We start from the raw sequence: 9,679 nt of genomic DNA, 5'->3' as shown, positions 1-9,679 counted from the left end.
TGTGAGATAAGATTTTCTATATTTGAAATTAATTGGTATTAATCTAAACTAGATTCTTATAAATTGTCAGTTACAGTACCCTGGGCAACCACTAAGAAAATAACTGAAAAATATATAGGAAAAGAAATGATCAGGAAATTGAATAAGGTGCACTAGAAAACCTCCTTAACAAAAAGAAGGCAATAATGGAGGATCTGAGGAATAAAAATGATATAAGAAATATAGAAAACAAATATCAAAATGGTAGAAGTAAGTCCTACATTGTCAGTAATTATGTTTAGTTGAAATGCACGGGGCTTTCCAGGTGGTGCTAGTGGTAAAGAATATGCCTGCAATGCAGGAGATGCAGGTTCAGTCCCTGGGTGGGGAAGATCCCCTCCACTTCAGTATTCTTGCCTGGAGAATCCCATGGACAGAACCTGGCAGGTTATAGTCCATGGGCTTGCAAAGAGTCAGACATGACTGAACACACACACACTCACACACACACAGAGAAAGAGAGAGAGAGAAATAGATTAAACTTTCCAATTAAAAGGCAGATATTGGCAGAGTGGACAAACAATATGATCCCAACTCTCTGCTGCCTAGTAAAGATCTACTTTAAATCCAAAACACAAATAGGTTGAAAGTAAAAGGGTCCATCCATCAATAAGATGTAACAAACATTCATCTAAAAGAGAAGCCCAAGATACATGAAGCAAAAACTGGCACAGTTGAGGGGAGAAATAGACACTGAGCAATAATGGCTAGAGACTTAGATACTCCACTATCAATAATGGGTAGAACAGCTCTTGTCCTTCAGTCACTAAGCTGGGTCTGACTCTTTGTGACCCCATGGACTGCAGCACTCCAGGCCTCCCTGTCCATCACGAACTCCCAGAGCTTACTTAAACTCATGTCCATCGAGTCGGTGAGGCCATCCAACCATCTCATCCTTTGTCGTCCCCTTCTCCTCCTGCCTTCAATCTTTCCCAGCATCAGGGTCTTTTCCATTGAGTCGGCTCTTCACCTCAGGTGGCCAAAGTACTGGATCTTCAGCTCCAGCATCAGTTCTTCCAGTGAATACTCAGGATTAATTTCCATTAGGACTGACTGGTTTTATCTCCTTGTAGTCTGCGGGACTCTCAAGAGTCTTCTCCAGCACCACAGTTCAGAAGCATCAATTCTTCAGTGCTCAGCCTTCTTTATGGTCCAACTTTCACATTCGTCCATGGCTACTTGAAAAATTATGGCTTTGACTAGATGGACCTTTGTTGGCAAAGTATTGTCTCTGCTTCTTAATATGCTGTCTAGGCTGGTCATAGCTTTTCTTCCAAGGAGCAAGCATCTTTTAATTTCATGGCTGCAGTCACCATCTGCAGTGATTTTGGAGCCCAAGAAAATAAAGTCTCTACTTCCATTGTTGCCCCATCTACTTGCCATGAGTGATGGAACCGGATGCCATGATCTTAGTTTTTTGAAGGTTGAGTTTTTTTTTTTTTTTTTATTAGTTGGAGGCTAATTACTTCACAACATTTCAGTGGGTTTTGTCATACATTGATATGAATCAGCCATAGATTTACACTTATTCCCCATCCCGATCCCCCCTCCCATCTCCCTCTCCAACCGATTCCTCTGGGTCTTCCCAGTGCACCAGGCCGAGCACTTGTTCTCATGCATACCACCTGGGCTGGTGATCTGTTTCACCATAGATAGTATACATGCTGTTCTTTGAAATCCCACCCTACCTTCTCCCACAGAGTTCAAAAGTCTGTTCTGTATTTTCTGTGTCTCTTTTTCTGTTTTTGCATATAGGGTTATCGTTACCATCTTTCTAAATTCCATATATATGTGTTAGTATGCTGTAATGGTCTTTATCTTTCTGGCTTACTTCACTCTGTATAATGGGCTCCAGTTTCATCCATCTCATTAGAACTGATTCAAATGAATTCTTTTTAATGGCTGAGTAATATTCCACGGTGTATATGTACCACAGCTTCCTTATCCATTCATCTGCTGATGGGCATCTAGGTTGCTTCCATGTCCTGGCTATTATAAACAGTGCTGTGATGAACATTGGGGTGCACGTGTCTCTTTCAGATCTGGTTTCCTCGGTGTGTATGCCCAGAAGTGGGATTGCTGGGTCATATGGCAGTTCTATTTCTAGTTTTTTAAGAAATCTCCACACTGTTCTCCATAGTGGCTGTACTAGTTTGCATTTCCACCAACAGTGTAAGAGGGTTCCCTTTTCTCCACACCCTCTCCAGCATTTATTGCTTGTAGACTTTTGGATAGCAGTCATCCTGACTGACATGTAATGGTACCTAGTTGTGGTTTTGATTTGCATTTCTCTGATAATGAGTGATGTTGAGCATCTTTTCATGTGTTTATTAGCCATCTGTATGTCTTCTTTGGAGAAATGTCTGTTTAGTTCTTTGGCCCATTTTTTGATTGGGTCATTTATTTTTCTGGAATTGAGTGCTGGAGTCGCTTGTATATTTTTGAGATTAATCCTTTGACTGTTGCTTCATTTGCTATTATTTTTCTCCCATTCTGAGGGCTGTCTTTTCACCTTGCTTATAGTTTCCATTGTTGTGCAAAAGCTTTTAAGTTTCATTTGTTTAGTTTTGCTTTTATTTCCAATATTCTGGGAGGTGGGTCATAGAGGATCTTGCTGTGATTTATGTCGGAGAGTGTTTTGCCTATGTTCTCCTCTAGGAGTTTTATAGTTTCTGGTCTTACATTTAGATCTTTAATCCATTTTGAGTTTACAAAATCTTCTTTGGATAAGCAAAATTCACTTTGAATAACTTTACCAAATACCAGTGTCATCCATTGATTCTTCAGTATTTTACATTTATGTTATTTTAGCATCTTCAGCAAGTGAAGAACTCTGGATTATAAGGTATCTGACACCTTCCTTAGATATCCATTGGAGTTGAAAGGTTTTTTCTAGTTTGGAAGGCAGAGCTGGTGTGAATCTTTGAAAATGATGACTTATTGCAACTGTGAGATTTCTCTGTGCTGGGAAGGTGCTTCTCTTGATCTCTCTGCTTTCTGAGAAACTGCTCATACATCTAGTTAGAAATTTACCCTGCCTTCATACGATCTCTGGGAATAGAGGTGACTCTGTGGTCCTCTAAAAAGTAAAAAACTGGAGGAAAAAGATATAGAAGCAAAAAGGAAAAGCTGCAGACAAGGGAAAAAATATGAGGGAGGGAGGGAAAACCATCGATCCTTTCTTATTTTCAAGAACAATGTACATATGGTATAAAATTTCCTGCCTGCACCAAGCTCGCTAGGACTCTGTCATCTTCGCATTCTCCACTGTCATAATTTCATGGCCAACATCTTTATTGGGTGAAAGTGAAAGTCACTCAGTCATTTCCAACTCTTTGGGACTCCATGGACTATACAGACCATGGAATTCTCCAGGCCAGAATACTGGAGTGGGTAGCCTTTCTCTTCTCCAGGGGATCTTCCCAACCCAGGGATCGAACCCAGATCTCCCACATTGCAGATGGATTCTTTATCATCTGGGCTATCAGGGAAGCCCAAGAATACTGGAGTGGGTAGCCTATCCCTTCTCCAGGGGATCTTCCCAACCCAGAGATCAAACCCAGGTCTCCTGCATTGCAGGCAGATTCTTTACCAACTGAGGCACCACGGAAGCCTTCTTTATTGGATGGTGTAATCAAACAATCTGGTCTCATGAACCACTGCATTTGGAGAACATTTCTCTACCAATCTTGTGACAAAGGGCAGATACTAGATGCCTCCAAAATGGCCTTAAGAGAATACTAGGAAAATGTCTAAGGGAACATCGCTAATAGACTTATTATCAAAGATAGTTTTGGATATGTGTACTACCTGTTCTTTATCCATTCCTCTGCTGATGGACATTTAAGCTGCTTCCATATCCTGGCTATTGTAAACAGTGCTGCAATGAACATTGGGGTGCAGATACCTTTTTGAATTAAGATTTTCTCCAGGTAAATGCCCAGGAGTGGCATTGTTGGGTCATATGGTAGCTCTATTTTTAGTTTCCTAAGGAACCTCCATACCTGAGAAATTAAATTCTACCATTTGCAGAGATGTGAATGGACCTGGAGACTGTCATACAGGGGGAAGTAAGCCAGAAAGAGAAAAAGGTATATTGACATTTATGTGGACTCTATAAAAATGGTACAGATGAACCTATTTGCAAAGCTGAAATAGAGACACAGATATAGAGAATAAATCCCAAGGTGGGGAGGTGGGGTGGGCAGGAGGGCAAGGGGAAGGGCAGGATGGGATGAATTGGGAAATTGGGATTGACATGTATGCACTACTATGTATAAAATACTAATGAAAGCCTATTGTATAGCACAGGGAAAGCTACTCATTGCTCTGTGGTCACCTAAATGGGAAGGAAATCCAAGAAAGAGGGGATATGTATGTATAGCTGACTCACTCTGCTGTACGGTAGAAACTAACACAGTGAAAAGCAGCTATACTCCAATAAATGTGTTTTGCAGTTAATCTTGGAAAATTTTTTGAGGTTTTAAACCTGTTCTGTGAATGGGTAGATACAAACGAGCAGTCATGCATTCAGCTATGACTAATGAATCATGACTTCCAAGGAATCAAGGAACTGGGAAGCCTAATATCTAGAATAGAAGCTTTAGGAGAGGGGACAGAAAGTCAGAGTCCATGTGGCAGACGTTAGTGAGAGACAGGAGTACATTAGTGATGCCTAGAGTTTTCACATATCAAAAGCAAATTCCTAAAGAAACTTTCAGCATTTGAAACCCCACCTTTATCAAGACAAGTTGGTTATGGGAATAAGTCATTAAGAAAACAGTAAGCAGAGCAACAGTAACACTGCACTCCGAATTCAAGTGAGGGTTACGCAGTGTGATTCTCAGTGCAACAGACTCATTCTTCCAGGATATTCTCTAGCCATGCCTTTCTTCCAGGAAAAATTGCTCTGAAACATCCTAAAATATAGGAAGAAAATATGTATTTCTCTCTCTTTCTCTTAAAGGTTTGTCTAAAGATAAGATGTCTTTTAAGTATTCAAGTCACCTTTCTCAGCTGCAGGCTTTATTCAGCACAGAAATCTTAAATATAATAGATCAGTTTTTCAGGTAATTAGGAGAAATAAGTAATTCATGGGAAAACAGGAAAGAAAAACAACACTTTGCTTCATGTGTGACGTTCTGCAATGACTCCAACTCGTAAAATGCACAGACATCAGGCTTCCAACCTGCAAATGAATTAAAGAATAGTTATAAGATGTTAGCAAAAGAATGCTTGGTATTTTTTTATGTTTGTTGAGGAAACCTGTCAGATAACTCCATCATATTTACTAAATTTTTACTATGTGCCAAACACTAAACTGGCCCAGCTCAATACCAAAACTCATGTACAATTAGAAATAAATATCTAGCCATATTCCCTACAGACCACAGCCAAGCCTGAATGTAGTAACATCAAATGTTCTTCCTCCTCTTTCTTCTCATTTTGTGTGTAAAATGCATTTATTTTGTTTTCATTGAATCCTATGTAAATATAGGTTAAACAAGTTAGTTCCTAGATTCAAAATAAATGGAGGAAGCCGAAAAGGATGGGAAATAAAAAGCCATGAATAAGAATTTTGCAAATATCCCAAACCAATAGCACAAAGATAAACTGCTTATGTAGAACTTTTTTAAATACAAATTTCCAGAGCCCATAGAAGATCTTCCTATCAAGATTTCCAAGGGTGGGATCTGAGTACATTTTTTAGACATAAGTAATAAAAGTGAACTACAGTTAAAAATAACCAACATGAAGTAATGCAGAACATTTTATTATGTGGATAAATATGAATTTATAAAATCATCCCAAAGTACATTTTTTCTTTTTGTGTGTGTCTTTCTCGATTTTATTAATATTTTGCAATATTGATGCTTTGTGAGTAAGCTTGTGTAATGAGATGCGGGAGTTGGGGAAAACCTCTTGGATGTTTTCTCTCTCCTTGTTTCCTTCTCCTCCCCTTCCCTAAGCAAAAATAAATAAAACAGAACCTACTAGAAATGCTAAGTGATTTCTGATATAATCTGTTTCCTTGACTTATTTCAATAGGCTTTATATATTTTACGTATCAGAGTAATAAATTTGAGGAGGGAAAGCTAGCCCTTTTGCTCATAATACAGTATTCCTGCACTCTCTCATTCATCAACAGAGTTTCTGTTAATGACATAGCCCTTCATTCCTGCACAGTAATTTCCCCTTGGCTCTCTAAAACTTGGTCCTCCCACTATACTTAGACCATTCTTGTGGGGACTGGAAACATTTTTTCTTAAGCAGAGTATATAATCAGAAACTTCAACCCCAATACCACAGTTAAAAGTGCCAAGCACAGTAGTCATACTTCAATGTACCTCTTGTATGTCTCTGGGGCTGTAAAGGATTCCTTCTTCTGGCCTTAATCTTGTTGAGTTGAGATGTAGATAATATTCTTCTATCAAGATTAAGTTATCTGAGCATAAATGAATGAATAGATAAGTGTGTGTGTGTGTGTGTCTGTGTGTGTGTAATGTCCTGAAACAGTGCTTCTTAAAGCATGGGGGTCAGACCACCTGAAATAGAATTCTGTTGCTGTTCTTGTTCAGTAGCTAACTGGTATCCTAATTTTTGCAACCCCATAAACTGCAGCATGCCAGGCCTCCCTGTCCCTCACTATATCCCAGAATTTGCCCTGGGGAGATAGAACAGAATCCTAGGGCACTTGTAAAAACTTTAGATCTCTGGTTCATCCATGTTGTTTCCAATGACAAAATTTCTTTCATTCTTAAGATTGGATGCAATACAATGTAACAAATACAATATTCCATTGTATTTATACAACACTTTCTTTATCCATTCATCTCTCAACAGACTCATAGGCTGTGTCCATACCTTAGCCGCTATGAATAATGTTGAACAATGAACACAGAAGTGCAGATACCTCTCCAAGATAATGACTTCCTTTCCTTTGAGGATACCCCCAGCAGAGAGATTGCTGAATCATTTGATAAATCTATTTTTAATTTTTTAAGAAACCGTATTGTTTTTCATAGTGACTGAATCCATTTACATTCCAATCAACGTTGTTTAACAGGATCCCTGTTCTCCACATCCTGGAAAAAAAATATTTTCTCTTATCTTATTGATGATACCCATTCCAACAGGTATGAAGTGATAATTCTTTGTGGCTTTATTTCCCTGAAGATTAATAATGCCAACATCATACATCTGAAAAAAACTGGTAATTTGAGGTGATGTGTGTGTTCGGTCACTCAGTCGTGTCCAACTCTGTGACCCCATGGACTGTAGCCCACCAGACTCCTCTGTCCATTAACTTCCCAGGCAAAGGTACTGGTGTGGGCTGCCATTTCCTCCTCCAGGGGCTCTTTCCAACCCAGGAATCAAACCCATGTCTCTTGTGTCTCCTGCACTGGCAGGTAGATTCTTTACCAGTGTGCCACCTGGGAATCCCCATATCTGAGGTGAATGGTACATTAATTCACTTGATTATGGTAGTCATTTCACCATGTACACACATATCGAACATCCTTTATGCTTACTACACCTTAAATATACAAAAATTTGTATTTGTCAATTATACCTCAGTCAAGCTGGGGAAAAAATTGTATTTTTGGATCACATCTCAGAAATGTCCTCAGAATTCCTGGGCCTAAAGCCTAAGATTTACATTTTAAGCCAGCTGCCAGGTGATGCTTCTGCAGTCTGCAGCTTCAAAAACACTGAATTAGATGTTCTGTGCAGTTTCCTCAAGCACAAAATTTTTATAACTCAGTCCTTATTCTAGAACCGTCAAATAGACACCTTCTAACCTCAATTTGACCCTCCAACTCCTGAAAACCCCTCTTTTTTTCTTTTATTATTCTATTCTAACCTACATGTTTGACTAAGTTACAATTCTCAGCATGAATCAACCTACGGCTGCTAGAAAGTTTCAAACTGGAGATTTTGTAGGTTATAATAGCCCACTGGATAAGAATCTACTAAGTCAATTCTTGAACATGATGTCTTTAGAATTTTTTTGAAAAGATATCTGTTGGATGAAATATGGTGCAGAAAATATTCTTCACTAACATGATCTCTCCAAATAGCCATTATATTAATAGCTAATGTGGAGAATATGCAAGATACCACTTGTAGATACTCAATAGAGGAGCAGAGTTTAAGCCAAACCCTGCTGTCCCCAAGAATATATGTACTCTAAATAAAATGTTTTCAACAAGAAGATTGAGGAACTTTTGATTTGGCTTATAGAAGGAATATTACTCTCTTTAAAGGAATACAAACAAAGGCTGATGTATCTTCAGGTCTATGAGAAGTGCTCTTTTAAGAGTAAAACTACCTAATGTTGATTCTTCAAAGATTAAGACGCTTTCTGTCGTTGTTTCTAAACTGGTCCTTGTAAGTTGTAAAGTAGACATCCTAGGTGGTTTGAGATGGGGGATCTATCCTTCCCTTAAAAGACTCTCAGATCCCTAAAATATGTCTATAGCTAGTCTAGATTCCCCAGAATCCTTAAAAAAGGGACATGGCGTTTTAACTTACAATCCTTGGTCCCCGGAGGAGGAACATAGGGGGTTTGATTTGTATTGATACAGAAATAATTGGCAGAGACCCCCAGTGTTGGGTTCCCTTGTGAGGGACGGGAGTGGTGAGACGCGGAGGGACACCAAGCAATGGATGGTGTAACACTCGCGCCAGAATTGGAGGAGGGTGTCACAGACTTAAAGAAAGGTTAGGATAGGATTTAAAAACAAAACATAAGCAGACCCCTGTTGCCTGCTTCTCACACAAGAGCAAGGATTATTTGCTTTCTCACTGCGTCTAACACCCACATGAGAAAACTAAACCCACTGCCCTCCTCCCTGCCTGTTCCAAGGAATATGCGCACACCAAGAAAGGAAACTCCACTCAGGTGAGAATATAATGGCGGTTGAGACAAGTTTATTGAGAATTTGACAGACACATCCACAACTTGATAATGGCAAGAGTCATGTGCATGGTGAAAAATTCAAAAGTAAAGCATGTTTGGGTGTCAAGTTTCCCAAAATGTCCCAACAAACATCATGCAGGGAAGGCAGCTGGAGGCAAGTGGTTTTTCATCTTCTTCCCTTGAGACTCTGGTGCTGCTGTGAAAAGCAGCCAACCGGGAGGCCGATGAGTCTCTGAGGGCCTGGAAGTGCGCCTCTCGGGTTTGGGGGAGATGTCATGCCTCCGGTATTTCAGCAAATCAGTAGAGAGCATATGGCCAGAATCTTCGGTAACCGAAGGCCCCGGAGCCGTTGTAGCCATAGCCGAAGCCGTAGCCCACTGGGGAGTAGGTGCTACCGTAGCCACAGCCCACGCTGTAGCCCAGCGGGTAGCCGTAGCTGCCCCAGTAGCAGCCTGGGAAGACGGCGCTGGAGAAGCCGTAGCTCATGGTGTCTGGGTGGGGTGGCTGGAGAGCAGGGAATGAGGTTCCCAGTGTGATGGATTCCCTGTGCTCCCTCCTTCTTTATATACCCTGGCTAGGGGGTGCGGTGAAAAACACAAGGCATCATTGTCATTCTTGACACCAATTTGCTAATTAGTTTGTGTTGCTTGCTTAAGATGTCTTTACAATTGCTTCAGAAAGCTCTCATGTGATAGAACAACAGAGGCAGGAGTCCTT

At 40.1% G+C, this 9,679-nt stretch overlaps 1 protein-coding gene across 1 annotated transcript; it reads right to left on the bottom strand.

Annotated features, from left to right (window-relative positions):
* Positions 1-8,962: 8,962 nt before the first annotated feature.
* Positions 8,963-9,479, bottom strand: LOC122428962 (keratin-associated protein 8-1). Its single transcript, XM_043449141.1, has one exon. It carries the CDS (start codon positions 9,446-9,448, stop codon positions 9,260-9,262), a length of 189 nt encoding a protein of 62 aa, XP_043305076.1. The 5' UTR covers positions 9,449-9,479; the 3' UTR covers positions 8,963-9,259.
* Between the last annotated feature and the right edge of the window lie 200 nt (positions 9,480-9,679).

This window comes from Cervus canadensis, chromosome 27 (assembly GCF_019320065.1).
Source record: "Cervus canadensis isolate Bull #8, Minnesota chromosome 27, ASM1932006v1, whole genome shotgun sequence".
NCBI lineage: Eukaryota > Metazoa > Chordata > Mammalia > Artiodactyla > Cervidae > Cervus > Cervus canadensis.
The sequence above is the reverse complement of the archived record's forward strand: the minus strand, read 5'-3'. Positions and strand labels throughout refer to the sequence as shown.